The 24631-nt window shown below is 38.0% G+C and overlaps 1 protein-coding gene across 2 annotated transcripts in view; it reads right to left on the minus strand.

Moving 5' to 3' along the window:
• Window positions 1-1358: 1358 nt before the first annotated feature.
• LOC114632647 (contactin-associated protein-like 3) overlaps window positions 1359-24631 on the minus strand; it is a 161352-nt gene continuing 138079 nt past the window's right edge. Inside the window, exons 17-24 of one of the 2 annotated variants that reach the window (XM_028781239.1) lie at window positions 23735-23953; window positions 16008-16247; window positions 10539-10763; window positions 8773-8906; window positions 7679-7766; window positions 3622-3843; window positions 3410-3481; window positions 1359-2307 (exon numbers count right to left, since the gene is read on the minus strand). In XM_028781239.1, the coding sequence (XP_028637072.1) occupies window positions 2186-2307; window positions 3410-3481; window positions 3622-3843; window positions 7679-7766; window positions 8773-8906; window positions 10539-10763; window positions 16008-16247; window positions 23735-23953 (1322 nt within the window). In that variant the 3' untranslated portion in view covers window positions 1359-2185. The remainder of the gene's footprint in view (window positions 2308-3409; window positions 3482-3621; window positions 3844-7678; window positions 7767-8772; window positions 8907-10538; window positions 10764-16007; window positions 16248-23734; window positions 23954-24631) is intronic. The other variant, XM_028781240.1, reaches the window with a different exon arrangement.

The raw sequence follows: 24631 nt of genomic DNA on the forward strand, positions 1-24631 counted from the left end.
GTTATGTTTAACCAGTACAGAGTGAACTTATCTGCATATGTTTGTGCAAATTAGGAAAAATCACCTTATAATTTGTTTTATACAACCTTCCTTAAGATAATTATTTTATTTCATAAAATGAATTTATTTTATACAACTTTCCTTAAAATAATTTCCCTATTATATCTCAAAAATGAATTTATTTTCAAATAAAAAGATAAAATCTGAAAGTCATCTTGGAAGACCGTTAGTAGATGACATATCAAGGCAATTTGATGATTTAGTTTTGCTATCTTGCCAAAAGTAATTTATCTTCTAGAACCCTGTGAAATTTCAGCTTCCAAAGTTTTCTGTGAAATAAGAGATGTGTCTGTAAAAGTTATAGTGACTACATGGTGTTTATATTGGCTAATAAAATGTAACTATATTTTTGTAGACAATGTCCTCATTCTAAGAAGGCTCTTGAGAAAAAAAACACACAAAGTATATATTATTTATGAAGTTGTGTCTCTCACATATTACCATATATATAAGCACACATATGTGCAACATTACAATATAAATAGAAAACCACCCACCACAATGGAAATGAGAATACTAGGAGCAGACTTAATACAGAGAAGATCTATATTCCCTCTTTCAAAAATAACACAAATGAGATAGAAATTTTATTATGAAGTGTTAGTGTTGATGAGGGATTTTTCAAACTTTCTCAGTTATGGATGAACTGTTCAATTTCCTTAGTCCTTGGCGGGCAATCAGTATCTGGATCCTGGTGAATGCAGCATCATTGACTTTACTATAACTGTTACAAACGAAATGGTTGTTCATTTAATTACCAGATAACACTGCCTCATTCTTAGTTCCTGCAACTGTCTCCATGAAATTAATTCCATCCTCTGTTCTTAGTGTGTGTAGAAACCCTAGTGGGGCATATTTCAGTTATTAGCACATAGTCAAATTGTGAGAATCTATGAATATTTGTTCCTGTGATCATAAACTTGTGACTACAGTGGTATGTTTAATTCAGATCATGTAAGTGCTGTCTTTCCTTGGAGTTAGCTCCCTTTAGTTTACACTATAAAACTGGACAGAGGGGATAATATACAGTATTTATGCCCAAAGCAATTCCAACTTTGAAAAAGGAATGAGGGCTCTTCAGCTGGAGCTAATTTGTTTAATAAATTGAAAAGCTGTTCTCTACCTATTCGATATAGTCATAGAAATTCAAAGCATACTGGTAACAACTTTTAGAAAAATAGAAATACAGAATAATAAAGAAAAGATGACAGATTCTTTCAATAATTGGGAGTAAATAAGTTCAAGGTTATATTCGACTTGGGTGTTGTTGAGTAAGAAACAGTATATATGGCTATAAATTTAGTTTAAAACATGATCATAATTTATAAAAACCTATAATTACAAATTACAAAGAAAACAACATCCTTTCTTAGTGGCTATTTACTATGCATATATCTTGTTACCTATTAATTTTCTGTCCCATTACAAAACCAACATTAAAATTTCATAACATTCAATACCAGTTTCAACTTTGAAATTTATCAAAATGATTAGAAACAGTCAACTAGAAAAAAGCAACACACCAAAAATATTTCCAGGCCTCTCTTTGTATTGGCCAGCAAACAGGAAAGTTGCTGTCATTTTTTTTTTTTTAAACAGGGCACTTGATCCTGCATTCCAAGACCATGGAGAGGCAGGCTAAATAGCTCTATTTTATACATGTGGGCAGAAGAACAACAAAGAGATCCCAGATAAGCTTTCAAGTAACAACAACAATAACAATAACCAAAACCAACCAACCAACCAACAACTGTTTTAATTTTGTCTGAATGAAAGTTCTGTCCCATTTTCTCAGCAGGACCATAACTTGATGGCTACTTAGTTTTTCAGCTAAAATTCATAACCGTTACACAAATTAAAGCCCTATTTAGAAAAGAGCATTCCACCTGGGGAAACTACTGCACCGTGATTAATGACCCCATTCCCTTGCTAGTAAATTGCTAGGAGGGGAGTTTTGCTGAGCAAAATAACTAGCCTCCTGGAGACTGAGATTGTTAGTCCTCTGTAAACTGGCGCTGGGCACTCCCTGGCACAGGAAGAATGGGATTGCCAAGAGGCAAACCAGCCATAGCCACCTAGTAAGACTGCCTCTGTTTCAACTCATATTTCACTTTTGAGAGCAGTCTTAGCACTCATCAGTTTTTGAGAGTGTTGACTCATTTTTTTGGTGTAATCTTCTCTGTTGATGAACCCGTATGGCTATGGCAGACACGCAGAGCAAAATAAATATCACAACTGCTGTTATTCCTGGAGAGAGAAAAGGAAAAACACAATTTAGAATACTGAGCCCTGAGTAGAGTCATGGCTGACAGCATTGATCAGTAGGTTAGGTCGAACAGAATCAACACTATATCATATACTGGAGCTCCAAACCCCAGGAATTTGAGTTTTAAGCCCTTCAGTAAACTGAAGGGAAGTTTTAATTCAAAAAAGTATCTAGTGCTTAACACTAAAGTAGAATAAATGTTACTGCTAGTCTAATTAAATAGGTGCATTTTACAGATAAGTATGTGTGTATGTGTTGTGCAAATGTGTTTGTACCATAGTGTACATGTTCAAAAGACAGTCTTGAGTGTCACCTTCTACCTTTTCCAAGACAGGGTTTCTCATTGTACATTGCTGTGTACGTCAGGCTAATTGGCCCATATATTCTTCTGTCTCAGCTTCTTTTAGGAGTGTAAGGATTATAGACACATGCTACTGTCTCTATCTTTTGAGTAGGTTCTGGAAATAGGAACTCATAGCCTCATGCTTACATAGTAGATGCTTTATTTACTAAGATATTTCACCATTCTGAAATTATTTTAAATACCTTCTGTGATACTATACTTTTGAGATGATAGTATAACAACAGACAATCTTTATTGCCAAAAATTATTACAGTGACATTTATTAAGTTTATGTGGATATTTGAGAGTCAGGTATAAATATTCCAAACCCCTGAAGCCCCAGAAATAGCAGTGGCTCTCAGACCTAGCTATACATGGAACCAACAGGAAGTCAGGGTAACTCAGTGGGAGACCTCAGGACCACCAGCATTAATCTTAGGTTATAATCCACAGGTAGTATATACTAAAGCACAAGGCATAGCTTAATTACTTGTAGCTCTGCCAGCACAGTTGCTTTCACATTAAGAACTTTATTTTGTAACTGTTCTTTTAGAATTACCGATATTATACTAAGAGTGTCTAGAGAAGGTAATTCATAAACAGTAACTCAAGAAAAACCAACATACTCAAACACAGCTCTTGATCTCATCATTGAATATCAATTCATTTTCTATTGCACTGCTTAACTCACAGTCAAAGTAGTAATAATGCAAAGATCAGATTGGCTTAAGTCTTTTTACCTCCGATGACCCCAGGGTCACTCCTGTTTGTGTTAGGAAGAGGCTGTCTATCTTCTTCGGATCCAGAATGACCTGCAGAAGATATGGGGAGAGAAGCAGAGGACTTGTAAACATTGCCAGGAGGAGCAGATTGCAGTGTGTGTGTGTGTGTGTGTGTGTGTGTGTGTGTGTGTGTGTGTGTAAAGGCTGGGAACATAGGGGACTACACATACCTGCACCCAGAGAGGGTCCTGGTGACAATTTTCTCACTGCAGAGCCAGGGCCTTCTGCACAATGAGCTGCAGCAACCACACTGCCTTGAACAGTGACTCTGGCCAGGTCATGGTTCAGTGCAGCCTTCAGTGGGACTTCCAAGCCAAATCTCACAGAAGAGAGGCAGCCTGTGAAGCCCTGAGCAGCTGCCTGCTGCATTTCAGGGTCAGTATCCAGGGGTTCTGTAGAGAGGAGAGGTGGACACCGTCAAGATCAGGGGCAGAACTGGAGCAAGCATCTTCCTGGTCACCAGCTTCTGGAAAGTGCAGCCTTCTGTTGCTTGACTAGGCTCACCAGAGGCAGTGTTTTTTAACCATGGTGGCTTCCAGAGGCAAAGTTGGCTTTGTAATATGCCTTCATAGAAGATGACCTTGAACTTCGCTTGTGTACTGTAGTGGATTATAGCTGTACACTACCACACTCAGCTTGAAATTAATTAATCAACCTTAGTTAATTTAATTTCTAAACCAGATCATTAAAACACAGTTAATTTTTTAAAGCTACGTTTATTTATTCATTTTTTTTTGTAGCAAGTGCATGATGTGAAGGTGAGAGGACAGCTTTTGGAAATCAATTCTCTCATTCTATCATGTGGATCTTGGGCATGGAACTGAGCTTGTAATACTCTGCTAAAATACACCTTTAATGGAATTCACAACCAATGATTTTCTGGAAATACTAGTTCATTGCTTTGGCTTATCTTATTCAGTCATTTGTTGTTGTTGTTGTTGTTTGTTGTTTGTTCATTGGAGGTAAGGTCTTACTATGTAGCCCTTACTGTCCTTGAACTCAGAGATCCAGTGTTTCTGTCTTCCAAATGCTGGTATTAAAGGCACACATTACCATGACCAGCTAATTAATTGTATTGGGAATGATATATACAGATTCATGACATTTATATTTTCCTAATGAGTTATACCTATTTAAAGATTCAAAACTCTGTGTGTGTGTGTCTCTGTGTGTGTATGTTTACCTGAAAGTGCCTACAGAGGCCAGAAGGGGGCATCAGATGCACTGGATCTGTAGTTACAGGGACTTGTGAGTCACAGAAACAGGTGCAGGAAGCTGAACTCAGGTCCTCTGCAAAAGCAGTGCATGCTCTTAACTGCTGAGCCATTTCTCCAGCCACTAAATGTACCCTTTGCCATCAGATAACGTCCTGTCTTGGCTTATTAAGTTGCTCTTATATTAAGCTATTTGGTCTAACAGCATTTCTTAGCTTTTACTTGTTAGTTTTTGACATAGGACTTTTTTTTTCAATATTGCAAGAACATTTAAAGATCTTAGACCACAAATAATCCTCACTGGCTCCCAGGTAGTGGGTTACTTTAGGAAAGTCTCAGTTTTTTGTTAAAGGCATGTCTACAAATAATTTTGTCTAGGTGACTTACTTTAAAATATGTTAAAGAAAGGTTAATTCATAATTAACCCATTATCTTCCTTTAAAAATGTAAAATCTTATATCTCACTGAATTTTAAAGTTTTCTTTTGTGGTTTTACCTGTGATATGGAAAAGACAGGCTGTTTTTTAGTGTATTTACAAGTTTTTTTTATCAAGTATCAAGCCATCACAAGGAGATATCCATTCTCCTGCCACCCACCTGCCCACATTCATCAAACCTGAGGATTCTGAACATACAAAACTTCACATTCAGAACCATACAGCCCAAGGATACTCGTCAGAGGCCTGCACCACCAGGCCCATTGAAGTTCACCCTCTTCTCAATATCTACTACAACAAAAACATCCAGGGACCAAAACCATCCAGATGGCTAAAGGTCCTCAAAAGAACACAATTACCAAGAATCAGGGCAATTCTGACAACTTCAAAGCATAGCTACTCCACTACAGCAAGCTCTGGATATCCTAACACAACTGAAAAACAAGAAAATGACCTTAAATTCAATCTTATAAAGATGATAGAGGCCACTGCAAGTTTTTATCAAGTGTAGCACTTTATCAAGTTATTGGTCTATCTTATTATAAGTTAAAGGAACAAAAAATACTTTGAACTATAAGTATAATATAAAAGTATAATCTTGCTATAATTATTAAGAGATTTGGAAGTAGCAGAATTCACCCTAAAATATTTGTCTAAAATATGAACTGCTTTATTGCTCTTTTGATTATTATTTCTATTTCAAAGAATTAACAAAATAGAAAAACTGAATATTCATAATTTAGGAGGGAGTCATTTACATCAGGTTATATGCTTCCTTGCTTAATTTTAGTTTAAATTTTTGTTTGTTTCTGCTTTGGACCTCATTATACAAGCAGGATAGCCTCAAATTTGTTATCCTCCTGACTCTGCTTTTCAAGGACTGAGATTATAGACATGTACCACCATACCTGGCTTTGGGCCTAAAGTTTTTCAAATATACTTTATTTGTCTGAGTGTGTGTGTGTGTGTTTCTACTGTTTTGATAAAACATCATGACCAAAAGCAATTTGGGGAAGCAAAGATTTATTTCATTTCTATTATATCACAACCCATTATAGGAGTTAGGGCAGAAATTCAAGGCAGGAATCTGGAGGCAGAAACTGAAGCAGAAGCCATGGAGGAATACTGCTTACTGGTTTGTTCTTCAAGTGTTGCTCAGTCTGCTTTCTTCTACCACACAGGACCACTTGTCCTGGGGTAGCACTGCTCCCAGTGGGCTGGGTCCTCCTTTATCAATTAACAAACCAGAAAAGGCTTCACTGACATGATCACAGGTAACCTGATGGAGGCATCTTCTCCACTGATGTTCCTCTTCCAAGACAACTTGTGTCAAGTTGACATAAAATTAACCAGGACACCTTGGAAACCAGAAGATGTTTGATGCTCTAGAGCTGGAGTTATGGGCAACTATGATCGCCTGAATGTGGGTGCTAGGAACTGAACTCAGAATTATAGTGCTGGATTATAGATATGTGCTGCTATGTCCCGTTTAAAATAGGTGTATTTCTTTACAGAAGGATTCTGTTCCTTGGCTATCATTAAATTTAAAGTTAAACTGGGTTTAAAATGTTGCCTTGTCTGTGCCATAACCAATTACTACATCTTCCTTCCATGTAATAGTCATGAATGTGATTTAAAATCATCAAAGGCATCTGAACAAACAGATTTGGGTGGAGCCCATTCTGTATTTACATGTTGGGAAAACTGATCATTTCTTTCTCAACTTCAGCTCACAAGTAGTTTTATAACTTGATGGAGGTCTTTTGTAGAAAATATTTAATCTCAGTCTGGGGCTTCTATCCCACTTTTGACCATTCAGTTCTCAGATAAAAGACACACAAACTTTATATTTATAATAAGCCTTAATCAGCACAAGAGCTAGGCAGATATCTATCCTCTATGCTATTACGCCTATTTCTCAGCCAATAATCCCATTATATAATTTTCCATGTTTAGTCTGGGCTGCTCTTAACTTCAATTAGCCAATCCACATGGCCATTATTTTAAGATTCTTACCCATGGTGGCTTCTCTCTCTACTTTCTTTTTTTCCCACTTTGTGGTTCTCTTCCAACCCCAAGCCTGGGAAATCTAAACCTCACCTATTTATATTCTGCCCAGTTATTGGCTGTTGGCATCTTTATTCAACAATCAGGGGTAACTTGGGGGGCAAGGTCACATAGCATCACCTGGGTATATATATATGTGCAGTCTCTCTGAACAACCAGTATTTAGCATAACGAAGGACCAAATCTAAACAGGGGTCCCTGGAGTTGATGTTGAAACTGTCTGTTCTGGTGTTTTTACTTTTCAGGAAGTGTCAGCCTTATTATGCATAACTGACTGCTAAGTGAGGATCTTCAAGGGATGACTCGGCTTGTCTGCCAGAAGGCACTTACCCATGATTGTACATGCCTTCAACACGAGTACAATCTGAACCTTGATTGCCACTCAGTGTGAAATAATTATTAAAATAAGACAAAGAGCTTCTTTCAGCATAATGAATGCATCCAGACTCTGTGACATGACACTTATGATGTGATTTTTTTTTCCAGGAAAAGCTCTTTCTTCCACTTACCTAAAACCTTTCCCAATATGAGTGATTTGACAGCATTGAATTCAGTCCCTGAGGACAAGATGACTTGTCTCTTTGTACTCTGGTTCACCTATAAAATATGCCACAGGAAGTGAATAGGAAAGAGAGAGAGAGAGAGAGAGAGAGAGAGAGAGAGAGAGAGAGAGAGAGAGAGAGAGAAAGTAAATGTGCTGTAACAAAGCTTTAACAGGATATTGAGGGGGAGGCTATCTTATAAAGCGGGCATACCCCACCAGATTCTGGTCCTTTCCCTACCCTACTTTTCTTCATATTGGGTCTGTAACCGGCAGAATCACAAAAGGATGGAATCAGTTGTTTTATCTTTATTTTATTTTATTTTTATTTAGGTGTGTGTGTGTGTGTGTGTGTGTGTGTGTGTGTGTGTGTGTATGCCAGAGAGTTCAGTGCCTGTGGAGACCATCCCTTGGAGTTGGAGTTACAGATACTATGTGCTTTCTGGCAAAAGTGCTGAGAACTGAAACTTGAGTCTTTTTCCAGGAGCAGTGTGTGCTGTTAACCGATAAGCATTCTCTCCAGCCACAGAACCAATTGTTTCTAACTTCAAGACTCATTGTCTGGAGAACATGGAATATGCAGTTAAAAAACAGAGTTTTATGAATAGACTTAAAATATATGTCCCTTCAAATGCCAGGGAAAATTAGCTTATTCTGTTTCCTCATTTATTCCTATCTTTGTGAGTTTCTTGTGTTTAAATTGTTGCAGTATAACCATACAGGACGTGTTACCATTGAAACAGTAATAAAACATTCAACGTGTATTCACCATGAAAAACTAGACATTTCTCTGTTAGATAAAGTAAAACAACTAAAAACAGTTTGACATTTCAAAGGGCCAAAGTGTAATCAGTTTGAAAGAGTAACTGGCAAACAAACAAGACAAAATAAAAACCCTTTCCCTACCCCCACATCTTGGCTACATTTGGCTTTCCATCCTTCACTTATGGAGAACACAGAATGGATTACTTTTTATTAATGTTCATTATTGATTTGTTGATCTTTAATTATTAGTTCTTATAGCCTCCCAGCAGTTATTTTTGTTCAGTGTTGGTACCTCACCTCTACAGAGACTACTGCTTCTTCTCTGTTAATCATCAGCTGGTGAAAGTAACCGTCCGCTAAGTTTCTAAGGTCAAAGTTGAAAGCATCTGCATTCCGATGTCTGTCCAGCTTGTACCTCACCTGTAAACTTCCTAAAGAGGGAAATTGTGACATTTTGGAATTATAATACCATTTTTAGATCCCTTGGTGCAAATTCCAGAGCATTTTCAGGATTATTTACTAAATGCACCTTTGGATGTATTTAGCATTGACTTGAAAGCACCCAAGAGTCACTGTTCCTGACATAGCAATTACTTCTATGTAATCATAGCATACTTCTATACTATGGCCAAACTGTGAGTCCAGATATACCACATTTTAAAGTGAAAACCAAATTCACTGATATAAATAATTTCCACAAATTTCTTAAACAATGTGTTTAAATAACATATATGAAAAATTCAGAACTCAATCTAAATCATGACTATGGTATTTGATTGTGGAAATTACAAAAATATGTGCTATACTATATTTATGTTTAGTCACAATAATTATTACAATTTTAATAAAACATTTCATTTAAAATTCATCTAAAAACCATATTTTTCTAAAGTTCTTTTAAATAACTAAAATACAGAGAAAGGATTTTGTTGTAAGACATATATGTCTATACTGTATAGGCTTACCCTAACTGTTCACATCTTATAGTTTCATAAGTGTTTGTTTGATTTTATAGAAATTAAATATTTTAAACCTAACAGAGTTATACCTTTGTTTATCATTCCACTGTGAAAACTTGGACTGCCCTAATTGCCACTAGTAGAAAGACTGTCATTTGCTCTAACTGGCTGCTCCATCACTAGTGAGATAAAGAACTATTGTTATCAGTGTTTTTTATAGGAATTAACTTTTATATCATTTTATTATATTATCTACAACAGTGGCCCTTTAATTAACCTAGAATAAGCTGAAGATAATGCCCAACATCCAATATCTTTTTTCAGAATGAACTACAAAACAAACTCAGATCATCATGTGGTATTAGAGATTTTTTTCAACAAGTATTTCATACCAAATTAATCTATACAACTATAAAAGCCTCTTAATTTGATTTTGAAATGGTAGTGAGAGACTCAGTAGACAGACAGTGAAAAGAGTAGGTAGGTTAATGTACTTTACAATTAAGCATTTAGAATGTCTGATTTCCTGCTTTTCTCCCTCTGTAAACAGAAAGACTTGTGAGTGGGGAGGGGGACTGTTTGATAAAATTTTTAAATCTCCCACAAGAGGGCTCATCCAATCAGCTTTCTTTTCTGGATTATCCAATTCCCTGTGATAGTCCAAATCACCCAATTGTGAGGGAAAAAAGTAAATTTATCCCTTTTTCAAATATATAACAGTTTGTCTTTGTCATACAAAATTGGATTTCTAATTTCTGGGACTCCTCTTCATCTGTGGAGAGTCTGACTTTTCATGCTTTGCTGTGTGTCTGCTCCTGTTTTCATTAAAATGTATTTGCTTGCTTTGGCTATGATTGGTTTTCCTGGAGAAGATGAAACAGATCTGTCTCCCTAGATAGTAACACTAGTTTCTCTGACATCCACTATGGATAGCCCTGAAGTACTAAGGTGGAAGCCACACAACTTTGTTGTTGTCGAATAGAGCTTGTAACCCTATTTTTCTAATTAGTGTTTTGATTGTTTGTTATTATTTGATTGTTTGTTTGTTATTTTCTTTGGTTTGTTGCTTGTTTGCTTATTTCAGTGTACTCAAAAGAAACTCACCATTGTTGGCCAGAATAACTGAAAGGTATTCCTCATAGAAAGAGCTCACATAAAGCAATAAGCACGGTGTCTGTGTGGTTCGGAAGCTCAGTGTGATGGTTTCTCTGGACAGTATGACATCCCCATGCAATGAAGAAGCCAGGGAGCTGGTGTTTTCACTCAGGGGGGAATGTTCTTGGAAATTATAGGTCACTGAGGAACCCATTTCAAAATATGCAGAAATCTCTAGAATGAAAAACATTTATTCGTTATGTTAACACAATGGAAGCAACACAAATGTCAAGTGACATATATTTAAAGAATGACTACAATCTGTAAATATCCTGATAGATAAAGTTGCTACTTTCCCTTAAGTTTTTTTACTACTTAAAATGTTTTCCTGGAGGATTCTCTACTCGGACTAGGAGGACGTCGGTTGTATGAAACTGAGGAGAGGGATGAATCAGAGCGTGCAGAGCTTGCCTTTCACCAGATTGAGCCTGCAAATGCCAAAGGCCCGGAGTCTGGCAAAGCACCAGCTGCTTCCGAGTCCTTTGGATCCCTTTCAACTGCTCAAATATGACATCACATCTGCATCTAAGTTTACAGAACCTGTTTGCTCCCTCCTAGTTCAAAGACACAGTCTCACCCCAGGAATTTACTTGTTGAACAAGGACTTGATTATTGTTTTTATCTGGACTTTTAATCTGGAATGAACTACAATCCAGAAATAGGGGATACATGCTTTTGATCCAGATCTTGAGAAATAGTAGCCATGACAAACTTTGGCTCAGGCAGGGTGATAACACCCTTTTAATCCCAGGAGACAAAGACAAGCAGATTTCTGAGTTCAAGGCCAGCCTGGGACAGAGAAAGTTCTAGGTGGTACATGTCTTTAATTCTAGCATTCAGGAGATAAAGACATGCAGATCTCTGAGTTCAAGGTCAATATGAAGAGCAAGTTCCAGGATAGTCAAGCTTAGGTAGTAAAGGAGTTGCAAAACAAAAAGCTGGTGATAATGTAAAGAACAAATGGGCCATGTTCCATGTGGCTCTGGCTTTAGAGTTAAGAATAGAAGGGACCACTGGGACAATTGATGCTAGTTAGCCAGAGTTAAGAAATTAGCAGTGATTAAGAAGAGACTAACATCACTGAGGTGAAATCTTCTGGGAAGTGTTTTCTGAAAGCACAAAGAAGCTGTGTTCCAGAGATAGCCAAGGTTGTACCTTATATTTCAGCTGGACTTGGTAATATGCAAAAATCATCCAGGTGGTATTGATTTTGATGGCATAAAGGGGTCACAGAGAGCAGCTGAGAATTGGCACTGTTAGAGGCCAGGGAAGGTCATTGGTGAAGGTGCAGCTTCTGTTGCAATTGACAGCCCAAGACTGAAGGGGTCGTGCAAAGAAGTTGAGGCTTGGCATCATGAAGGGAGAGTCTATTGGTGAATCCTAGTTTCATTGGAAGACTTCAGTAAATTGAAGATGACATTACCAAAGGGTGATCACCAAGAACAGCAGCAGCAGTGAAGTAGTGTCAACCAGAGCCTACAGTGCTTCAGAGGGCAGAGCTGGAAAAGTGACAAAGCCTTTTGGAGGAGCTCAGAAGATCATGTATGGATCTCAGATGTTGGAAAAATAAGGTGTAAAGTTGAAGTTGCCTTGGATACCCCAAGATGTTATAGATGTCAGAGCTGTGGGATATCTGCTGAGGAAAGCCGCTAACAGGGAGTAGAACAGACCAAGAGAAAGAACTTTGTTGCAGTCAACAAAGTTGAAAGGATTTGGAGATATGAAGAGTGCTTTTACATCAAATGGAGATGCAGAGTTTGGAGTTTGCCCAGTTGGATTTTGGTCTTGCTTTGGTAATGTATATCTTGTGATGTTGGAACTATGTGATTTGCTTTTTGCTTTTGATTTTATAGGGGGGATTAGAGTTAAGTGGTTGAATGAATCTCAGAAGAGACTTTGAACTTAGGACTTTCAAATATTGTTGAGACTGTGTTAGACTATGGGAGTTGGACTAAATGTGTTTTTCATTATTCTATGGCTAGGTATGGCCCCCACAGACTCACATGTTTGAACAATCATATGGGGGCCAGGAAGTGGAATGTGGTGGTTTGAATATGCTTGGCCCAGGGAGTGGCACTATTAGGAAGTGTGGCCTTGTTGGAGTAGGTATGGTCTTGGAGGAAGTGTGTCACTGTGGTAGTAGGCTTTGAGACCTTCCTCCTAGCTACTTGGAAGACAGCAGTCTTCTTTTGTTTGCCTTTGGAACAAGATATAGAACTCTAAGCTCCTCTAGTGCCACACCTGCCTGGATTCTGTCATGCTTCCTGCCTCGATGATAGTGGACAGAACTTCTGAACTTGTAAGCTAGCTCCAATTAATTGTTGTCCTTTATAAGACAATTTTTTTCCTGTTTTGATTTTCTCATTTTTCAAATGTTAAGGAAATGAAGTTTGAAAAAGTGACAATTCTCAATATGTCAAAAATCTAGAATGGACAAGTATCAGAAACATTGAGTCACCCTGGCAACCCCAGGATGAAGCCAGCATTATCATTTTCAGTTATTCTGATGTGATATTCTGAATATGATCTTGGGTTCATTTTGCAAGAATTTTATTAGGAACTTTTGCATTTATATTCATCAAGAAAATTGTTCTACCTTGTTTTATAACATCCCTATTTGATTTTGGTAACAAAGTAAATAAACACTTGTGTTAAAAAAAACTGGCTTTGCTACTGGGAGCTAGTCTTTTGCTGTCTCCTCATTCCCTGGGAAAATACCCCTGTCATGTGCTCTTTTAGATTGTCAATGTCCAGACCTCTTGCTCTCTACCACTGCTTTGCAGGCCTGTATTTCATCTGGAGTGAGGCAGGTTGAATTAAAGATCCCTGACTTACGATTCTTGTTTTCAGGCCCCTGTTTCTCCGAAGTTGGCTCCCAAAGATGCCTTTACAATCATGTAGAGCAACAGAAAGAAATTCTACTCTGCTGCTGACCATCCACCATAGTAATCGTGGTCTCAGCAAAATCAGCCTTGTATCTGAGGATTGGGTGTGATGTGGGATTTTCCTGATAAAGCTCTATCAGACCCTTCCCTCCAGGTTGCCTGGCTGACCTTTGGATGAGACATCTGCTTCCTCTATGCTAGGGAACCCTACTGCTGTTGTGTTTGATTTGCTTCTTTACACAGTGTCACCTTTCTTCACACTTTCATCTGTTCTATTGCCACCTTTATACATTTCCAAAAGCATTCCTCACTTTTCCTCTGTGGAATAGAGCTTATTTTTTTTCTTACATTGACTCTTTCTCTTTATCTGGTCACATGGAAACAAACTTCTAGTCCATCATTGTAACTTAAGTCTTAGGAAGTTTTTTCTATGCCAAAGATTTCTCAAATTTGCTATTCAGTGTTTACTAGAAAAAAAAAAACTTAGGCGATCTCTGCATTTGTAATGAGAGAAAAGACAAAGTGATTCTCATGTTCTCCTAAAACACTTTATAAAGGATATGTGTTAGCTACTTTTTTGTTGTTGCTGTGATAAAATATAATGACTGAAAGTAACTTAAGAAAGATTTCATTTTTGATTGTGGTTGCAGATGACTAAATGTCCATAATGTCAAGGAGGCCATGATGACAGGATCATGGAGCTGAGAGATCAGATCTCATTTCCATACTTGAGAGAGAGAGAGAGAGGAGAGAGGGTGGAGGGAGGGAGGGAGAGAGGGAGGGAGAGAGGGAGGGAGAGAGAGAGATAAGTAAGAGATATAGATTCTCAAAGCCCACCCTCAGTGACATAAAGCCCACTCTCAGTGACATACTTTTTCCAGAAAAGCTCCATGTCCTAAGTAGCATCACCAACAGTGAAGCAAGTATTCAAATGCATAAGCCTATGGAGGACATTCTTATTTCAAACCACCACAGGTTGACACCCTCATTTTGTGTCATATTATTTTCAAAAATATATTTAGTACAGAAATATCCACACATACATGCATATGTGCATATGCATACATACATACATGCTTAATAAAATGAAGATATTGAGAGATGGTCTTTATCTTGCAATGAAATTTTATCTTCCTATTTCCATAAAACACAAAAGAATTCATTAAATATCCATATTGTTAGTTTAGATCATGAAATTTAAGGTCTTGGAATGTAGCTCAGTGATGGAATACTTGACTTCATTCGTAAAGCCCTGGATTCAAACCATAGCATCACAAAATAGATAAATAAAGTATAATAAAATAAAAATGTTAAAATGAATGTTTGGGATAGGAATATAGCTTAGTTGATAGAGTGCTTGACTGGGATGTGTGAGATCCTTGGTTTAGTCCTCAGAACTTAGAAAGTAGAGGCATAATGATGAAAAGCTCAGCCCATCCTTGGTTACACAGGGAATCTGAGGTTGTCCTGGGTTAGAAAACACGTCTAAAATCATAATAATTATTATCATTTATAAAACAAAAAAATATAAAAAAAGGGGAAATTGGGTATAAATACTCTTTACTTACCAGAGAGCCATTTCTTATTTACCCACAACACAATGTCAATGTCTAGTATAATTTTAGGTTATGAAGTAATGTTAGAATGACCGTCACAGACAGAACTTATATTGTAATATATTCAAGAAGATGAGTGGAAGTCTTTATAAAAGTGCTTTCCAAATTTTTTCAATGACTTCTAGATAACTAATTCTCAAAATTCCTTTGAAAGTTACATAATTTTTATAGCAAACAAAGTTCCTTATAGTGTTAAACATATATCAAGGATATGTAAAACTGTTAATTTGATTTTAATGAATTAATATTCTAGGGGGTTCCATTAAAGTATTAATAATTTTAAGCATATCCAAGAAGTTGGTAAAGTGATACACTCTAGATGCAATCCAGTTCCTTCATTTAGAATGAATCAATATTTGCAAGAAATATGTTATATCCCAAATTTCCCCTTAAAGACATGTAAACACTTTAAAAATTAATGTTTGAGTCCTATTCAGGTCATATCATATTAAATTATACGTAAATTTTTCCCAGTTATGGGGGATCTTAGTCCTTTCACTGGCTTTTACAAGTGCTGCACTCAAGTGCACAGACACAAACATATACACATAATTAAAACTAAGTAATTAAAAAAAATCCCTTTATATTACCACGAGTTTAGTGATAGGTTACAATGATGCTTAGGTGATCTGAAAATCAGAGCAATTTGAGGACAGAATTCTGGAAACAAGATGATTCTGAGGACATCAGCACTGAGCAAAAGACAGGAGTAGAACTAAAGATCTCCAAATAATAAACCCAGAGAAGGCCGATCTATGTAACAGCATTAGGTTTCTAAGGATATTCATAAACCTTCCAAATTTAATAAAGAATTTAATGATATTCTAAGTAAAAAAAACTACATCATCTTATGTTGTCTTTTTAAGACTCAATGCCAGAGGAGTCCCACATCTCCCTGATTTATTTCTTGGACATACCATTTGAGCACAGTGGTCCATCGTAGGCAGAGAAGGCACAGTCACAAGCAATCCCTTTGTGTTTCTCTAGACACTTTCCTCCATTGCGACACAGGTGTCCATAGCTGCTGCAGTGACCTGAGCATCCTGGCTCCACTCCTGGTGTCATTACAGCCCTTCCTTCCAAGTCCAGTGCCATTCCATTCACCTGAAGTGACCGAATACATCCCAGGAAGCCCTTCTGCCTGCTGGCCGTCCCCCCTACAAGGGAAGCACTGCAAATACAAATGTGTTCCTTGGTATTTTATTTAGGATTTTCTGTCCATGTAAACTCAGACCTTATGTAGTTAGGCAAGAAAAAAACTGGAATTTATGTTGGCATTGTTGGCATAGAAAACAATGAAAACATATGCGTTCATCACACATCATGACACTTAATAAAACATTATTCATGACACTGAATAAAACATTATTCAGCTTATAAAAATATTGACATTGGTGAACATTAATTATAAAATGTCCTTTATTTTCACAAAATAAAGAATCACATAAACATCATTTTAATTATGTTTATGAACTGTGATACACATCATTATGGCTATATGTGGCATTTCAAAATCTTCACAATAATGTAAATATATTCTGATAATTTCTTACTTGGGTGAACTGTCAAAGCATAGGAAGAGACTTAGAAGCAAATCTAGGAAAGCTGGAGGAAATGGTATTGACTTACCCAAGCTCTCCCTCATATCACATACCTGTCTCTAAAGATACAGTGTTAAACATAAACTGAATGCTACATATACAGAAGGTTTATCATATCAAACTTGAATGCTAAAAATCTATTTAGACAGGCTTCCAACACTGTCAGGGCAAACATCATTATATGTTATGTTATAGTATTATATTATTCTGTGAGGATGCAGATTCCAGAGCTTCCTTACAGACTCTGATACAACTGGTTTACAGAAGGGACCCCTATGCTCATGAAGTCAGCAATTCCTCCGCTGGATCCTACAAAGGCCTATGTGCTAAGACACTGAATCTTTAACTTGGCACAGCTTGGGGTGGTATTAACCTTAAGAAGTGAGGCCTGGAAGAAACTTTTAAAATTATTGTAAGCATGGCATCATCAAATGAGATTGTGGGGCCCTGGCTAATTCTACATTCACATTCTGACCTGGGAACCAATTTCCTTGTTCTCTTGCTCCCACCATGTTGGGCAAAACCTACTGGCCTCAAAAACCTTAACACAATGGGTCTGCCTATTTGTGGGCTGAAATTCAAAGCTCTGAGTATAGAAGGGACTCCTTTTTTAAAATTTGTTTACTACATCATTTATTTATTTATTTATTTACTTATATTTAGGTTGGGGTGGCATGAGATATGGTTCACATGTGGAGTTCAAAGGATAATGTGTGTGTCTCAGTTCTCTCCTACCATGTGTGTTCTGGGGCTAGAAATCAGATCATTAAGTGTGGTAGCAAATACCTTTACCTTTTGAGCCATCCTACTGACCCTGAATCTCTTATCTCTATAAGGTGATTAGCTAAGGTACTTGTTTTGGTAATGGAGAGCAAACACACACACTTTGTTGGTGTTTTCCTTTCTTTAGGTAGTTTGATGGTTTCAAGAACTATGAAGAAGGATAATCTCACTTTATCTTAGGAGCCAATAATGCTTAAAGCTGTGTCTTATGGATCCATAATATATTAACCTTCGGTTTTAAGAACAAGCACACATGCAGACATGTGCACATGAGTGCACATACACATATATATACACATGCTTGAATTCATTGTTAGCAGTTAGTACCTAGAAATGGTACATAATTTCTGTAAAGTAGGATGTGTAGTTATTTATGATTTAATCATGCTCCTAATTAGATTGTGTCTTTATTTGTTCTAAGATGCATAAATGAGAACTTATTGCTTGGTTACTAAGACTGGAGTAGTCTGAAAAGCAACATAGCAATATATAGTTTCCCTTATGAGAAAAATAACATTAAAGTAATAAATAAGCAAACTAACGAAAAGCTTACACCACCCACAACTCTGATCTTTAAATACATGAACTACAAGAATAAAGAAATAGGACCCAGTTACAAATAATAAGCACAAGACATAGGAGCCTGATGATGGTGAACAGAGACAGAGAATGTAAGACCAGGATCCTGAAAGGCTTGCACAGTATAGACCAGGATCCTGAAAGGCTTGCACAATGTAGTCTAGGACCCTGAAAGGCTTGCACAATGCCTAGCTTCCATACAGGGAAGAAGGCATGAGATAGTTGTTGTCTTAGTTTAGGTTTTATTGCTGTGAAGAGGTAACAAGACAACAATGTTTTTTATTGGATGTTTTATTTACATTTCATATGTTATCCCCTTGCCCCATCCCCCACCCACCCAGGAAGCCCCTATCCCCTCACCCCTCCTCCTCCTCCTGCTTCTCTGCAGATGTACCCCTACCTATCCCCCACTCCCACCTCCCCACCCTCAAATTCCCACCCCCTGGGGCATCCAGCCTTCATGAGACCAAGGATCTCTTCTCCCACCTATGCCCAGCAGGGCCCTTTCACTCTTACATATACAGCTGAAGCCGTGGATCCCTCCCAGGCTAAGTACTCCCAGCTAAGTGCTACCAGGCTGGTGGTTTAGACCCTGGGAGCTCTGATTGGTTGGTATTGTTGCTTTCCTCATGGGGCTGCAAACCCTTTCAGCTCCAACAGTCTTCACTCTAACTCCTCCATTGGGAATCCCATGATCAGTTCAATGGCTAGCTGTGAGCATCTGCCTCTGAATATGTCAGACTCTTGCAGACCTCTGAGGAGACATCTATATCAGGCCCTTATCAGCATGCACTTCCTGACTTCCACATCAGCATCTACTTTTGGTGACTGCACATGGGATGGTTACTCAGGTGGAATGGTCTTCAGATGCCCCTCCTTCAGTTTCTGTCCCTCACTTTGTCTCCATATTTGCTTCCTTGAATATTTTGTTGCTCCTTCTAAGAAGGACCGAATCACCCCCACTTGGTCTTCCTTCTTCATGAGCTTCATGTGGCCTGTGAGTTGAATCTTGGGTATTTCAAGGTTCTGGGCTAACATCCAATAATCAGTGAGTGAATACCATGTGTGTTCTTTTGTGATTGGCTTACTTCACTCAGGATGATACTTTCTAGTTCCATCCATTTACATAGGAAACTCTTGAATTCATTGATTTTAATAGTCGAGTAATACTCCATTGTGTAAATGTACCACATTTTTTGTATCCATTCCTCAGTTGAAGGACATCTGGGTTCTTTCCAGCTCCTGGCTATTATAAATAAGGCTGCTATGAACATAGTTGAACATATGTCCTTGTTATATGTTAGAGCATCTTCTGAGTATATGCCTAGGAGTGGTATAGCTGGATCCTCAGGTAATGCTATGTCCAATTTTCTGAGAAGCCCCCAGACTGATTTCCAAAGTGGTACTACAGAGCAATAGTGATAAAAACTACATGGTATTGGTACAGAGACAGGCTGGAAGATCAATGGAATAGAATTGAAGACCCAGAAATGAATCCACACACCTATGGTTACTTGATCTTTGACAGAGGAGCTAAAACTGTCCAGTGGAAAAAGGACAGCATTTTCAACAAATGGTGCTGATTCAACTGGAGGACAACATGTAGAAGAATGAAAATTGATCCATTCTTATCCCCTTGTACAAAGCTCAAGTCTAAGTGGATAAAGGACCTCCACATAAAACCAGATACACTGAAACTAATAGAAGAGAAGGTGGGGAAGAGCCTCGAATACTTGGGCACAGGGGAAAAGTTCCTGAACAGAACACCAATGGCATATGCTTTAAGATCAAGAATTGACAAATGGGGACTTCATAAAATTGCAAAGTTTCTGTAAGGCAAAGGACACTGTCAATAGGACAAAACAACAACCAACAAATTGGGAAAAGATCTTTAACAATCCTACATCTGATAGAGGGATAATATCCAATATATACAAAGAACTCAAGAAATTAGACTCCAGACAACCAAATAACCCTATTAAAAATATGGAGTGTAGAGCTTAACAAAGAATTTTCAACAGAGGAAACTCGAATGCCCGAGAAGCACCTAAAGAAATGTTCAGTATCCTTAGTCATCAGGGAAATGCAAATCAAAACAACCCTGAGATTCCATCTCACACCAGTCAGAATGGCTAAGATTAAAACCTCAGGTGATAGTAGATGCTGGCGAGGGTGTGGAGATTGTGGAACACTCCTCCATTGTTGGTGGGACTGCAAGATGGTGCAACAACAATTTTTATAAAAGAAGACATTTAATTTGAGGCTGGCTTATAGTTTCAGAGATTTAGTTCATTGTCATTATGATAGGAAGCATTGAAGAGTTGGTGCTGGAGGAACCAAGAGTTCTACATCTGGATCCATAGACAGCAGGAGACAGGATTCTACACTGGACAGAGCTTGAGCATAGGAGACCTCAAAGCCTGCCCTGCCACTACAGTGACACACTTCCTCCAACAAGGCCACACTTTCTAATAGTACCACTCGCGACAGACCAAGCATTCAAACTCCCTGGCCCCATAGGCTTGTAAACATAATATAATGGGAAAATGTGTTCTGTCAAATTTCAAAAGTCCCCGTAGTCTATACCAGTCTCAAACTTGTTTAAAAGTCCAACGCTCAAAGTCTTGTCTGAGATTCATGCAATCTCTTAACTGTAGTATCTTATAAAATCAAAATAATAATAAAAAAGGATCACATATTTCTAACATATAATGGCACAGGATATACATTACCATTCCAAAACATAGGGAAGGGAACATAGTAAGGAAATATTGGGCCAAAGCAAGACAGAAAAACAGCTGGGTGAACTCCAAATTCTTCAACTTCATGTCTGATGTTGAAGCACTCTTCAGATCTTTAACTCTTCCTTCCAGCTTTGTTGACTGCAACACATTTCTTTCTCATGGTCTGGTTCCACTCCCTGACAGCAGCTTTCCTCTTCAGGTATCCCATGACTCTGGCATCTCTAACCTCTTGGGGTCTCCAAGACAACCCAAAATTCACTTTTCCAGCTTCACACAATGACCTTTCACAGCTTTACAAATGGCCTCACTGGGCCTTCATGCAGGGATACTCCTACAACACACCTAGTCTCAGTAGCTTTCCTTAGTCATAGAGGGAAATTCCATCCTTGATTCTAAATCCAGAACCATATGGCCAAAGCTGCAAAGTTCTACTGCTTTCTGGGGCTGAAACATGGCCCCCTTGTTCAATTACAACTTCACCAGCTTTCTATTTTTGACTATTTCTTTTACTGTCTAATTTTGGCTGTCTTGGAACTTGTTCTGTAGACTGACCTTGAACTCAGAGATCTTGATGCCTGTCTCCTGAGTGCTGAGATTAAAGGTATGTACTACCATGCCTACCTAAGACCTGGACCTAAGATTTCCTTTAATTCTTTAATTCTTTCTTTCTTTCTTTCTTTCTTTCTTTCTTTCTTTCTTTCTTTCTTTCTTTCCTTCTTTCCTTCCTTCCTTCCTTCCTTCCTTCTTTTCTTTCTTTTTTTAATGAGATGCAAGCTTAGCTGAATGGTATATTGTCCTGAGGTCACCATTCCCTTAATTTTACTTAATCCCCTTGAACACAAGATTTAGCTCCATTCCACTTCCTGGTGCATCTTTAATCCTTGGACCATACATTTTGTATTTTTTCTTTCTTAGATTGCTATGTTTCATCAAAATGCACCACACTTCATAAGGGTGAACCACAGACTAGACTGTTTTCAGATTTCCTTTGCCAATGCAATTAATCTAAATCTCTTTACCTTTGCCTCAGGCAGACTGTACAAAGGCAAAACAAACCACATTCTTCACCAAAATATCACAAGAATAATTTCTAGGCAACATACTAAAAGTCTTTTCCTCTTAAACCTCTTGAGCCAGGCCTCCACAATTACCCTTAGCACCACTTTCTTCCATGTTTATACTAGGATGGCTCATTAACCCCACTTAAAGCATTCCATTCCTTTCCACTCCAATCTTCTAAAATTCACATTCCTCTGAGCAAAAACCTGGATATGCTTGTCCCAGTTTCTGGTACCAATCTCTGTCTTAGCTTGGGTTTTATTGCTGTGAAGAGACAATATGACCACTGTAACTCTTATAAAGGAAAATGTTTAATTTGGAGTTGTCTTACAGTTTCAGAGGTTTAGTTCATTGTCATCATGGTGGGAAGTATGGCAGCATGCAGGCAGACTTGGTGCTGGAGGAGCTGAGAGTTCTACATCTTGATCCCACAGGCAGCAGAAAGAGACTGGATTCCACACTGGGCAGAACTTGAGCATAGGAGACCTCAAAGTCCACCCCACAGTGACATACTTCCTTCAACAAGGCTATTCTCCATGAACCAAGTATTCAAACACATGCGTATTAGGGGGCCATAACTATTCAAATCACCACAGTTGTCCAAGTCTGGCTTAATCAGCATGATACCCTTTAGTTCCACCCATTTTTCTATAATTAAAATTATTTAATTCTTCTTAATGGAATAGAGTTCCATGTGTATATGTACCACATTTTCTTTATTTATTAATCCACTGATGGGCACCTTGCCTGGTTATTGTGTACAGTGTAGCAATAAACATTTATGTATAGGTATTTCTGTAGTATATGACTTAGAGTGTAGAAATGGATTGTATCATAATTCTATTTTTAGGCTTTTTGAGGAACCTTTGTACTGTTAAGTAGTAGCTGCCCAAGTTCATATTCCCAGAAGCAGTGAACAGAGTCACTCTTTTTGCCCATGCATCATCATCAGAGTTTACTGTGATTTGTTTTCTTGATGATAGACATTCTGAGTGGGGTAAGGTGGATTGTCATGGCAGTTTCAGTTTGTATATTCCTGATCTATAAAGATAATGAACATACTTTCTGTAAATTCTTTCAGCCATTAATATTCCTTCACTGAGAATTGTCTGTTCAACTCATTTATTAGTTGGATGATTTTGTGGGTGTATGTTTTAAGTTGGGTGACTTTTGGTACAATTATGACAAGTTTTCTAATTGCACTAAAGGGGACAATGAGTAAGTTAGTACACTAATTATTGCTAATTGTCACATTAAGCATATTAATAAATGGACCAGACACAGTGCAAGCATCTGCATATGAACTGTTCAAAATTGGATATCAACTAGCTTGGGGCTAAATTCTAGATTTTGGAGGGTTCATTATCTTATCTGTAAGCAGTTGACAATACCTACAGAATATTATGTCAAATAAGAAGTAATAGCTTCTTATTGTTCCTGGAACCTACTGCACCATTAGCAAATAGTACAAATCATAGCATCTATTCTTAGTTTTTATTAGAAGCACTTTGGGGCCAGGGAGATGGCTCAGTCAGTAAAACAGTTGTTGCATAAGCATTAGGACATGAACTTGGATACCTAGCACCCACATTTAAAAAAAAGCTGAGCATGACAGTATGCATTGTAATCCTAACACTAGGGAACGGAGAGAGGCAGTTCCTTGCATCCCATTTTCCTGATAGTTTTGCCAAATTGGTAAGGTCTAGGTTCAGTGAGATATCCTGTTTCAAAACATGAAGTAGGGAGAAACTGAATGAGACACTTGATATTGACCTTTGGCCTTGACACATACATGTACTATGCATAAACATATACATACATAACACACATCCATCAACTGATCAATCAATTACATAAAAGCATTTTCATAGCACTCACCAATGAAGAGCTGGCTGTTGAGTTGTAGTCGAACATGTCCATCAGCAGGAGTGGGTTGTGTCTTCTGAGGGAGCTGATCTACCTGAAGTGATGCTCCCTTAACATTCCTTTCTGCCCTTACATGATGCCACCGGTTGTCATTAAAGGGAGTCGGTGACTGTATAGTGAGCTCACAAGGTCCATTCCCAACATCAAAAGAAAAGGTCACTTCTGTGGGAGCTAGAGACAATTATATATCCATATTTTTCAAGTTAATTCATAGAGAAGACATTGTAGTCTAAAATAGACATTAAAAATAAAACATGAAATGAAGCCCTGAGGGCCAGCAGAAAGAATGAAAACAGGCAACCTCAGGAGGTAGGAGGTGGGGGGACCCTCTAGAATATACCAGAGACCTTGGAGGTGATAGACTCTCAGGTCTCAAACAGAGGGACCTTAGGTGAAATGTCCTAAAGTGAGGAGAGGGAAATTGTAGAGTCCACCTCCAGTAGAAAGACAGGGCATCAAGTGGAAGGATGGGGTTACCATCACACAGTCAAAAACTCTGACCCAGAATTGTTCCTGTCTGAAAGAACTGCAGGGACAAAAATGGAGAAGAGACTGAGGAAAAGGAGGTTCTGTAACAGGCTCAAATCATGATACAGCTTAGGGAGCGGCCCCAAGGTCTGACATTAATTCTGATGCTATGGTATGCTTACAAACAGTAAGCATACATGACTGCCCTCTGAAAGGCCCAACAAGCAGCTAAAAGAGTCATATTGAGATATTTACACCCAACCACCCAACCAATGGACAGAAGCTGGTGACCTCTGTGATTGAATTAGGTAAAAGCTGGAAGAAGCTGAGGAAGAGGGAGACCCTAGAGGAAGATCAGCAATCTAAACTAACATTGACACC

This window comes from Grammomys surdaster, unplaced genomic scaffold (assembly GCF_004785775.1).
Source record: "Grammomys surdaster isolate TR1022 unplaced genomic scaffold, NIH_TR_1.0 375, whole genome shotgun sequence".
In the NCBI taxonomy this organism is placed as follows: domain Eukaryota; kingdom Metazoa; phylum Chordata; class Mammalia; order Rodentia; family Muridae; genus Grammomys; species Grammomys surdaster.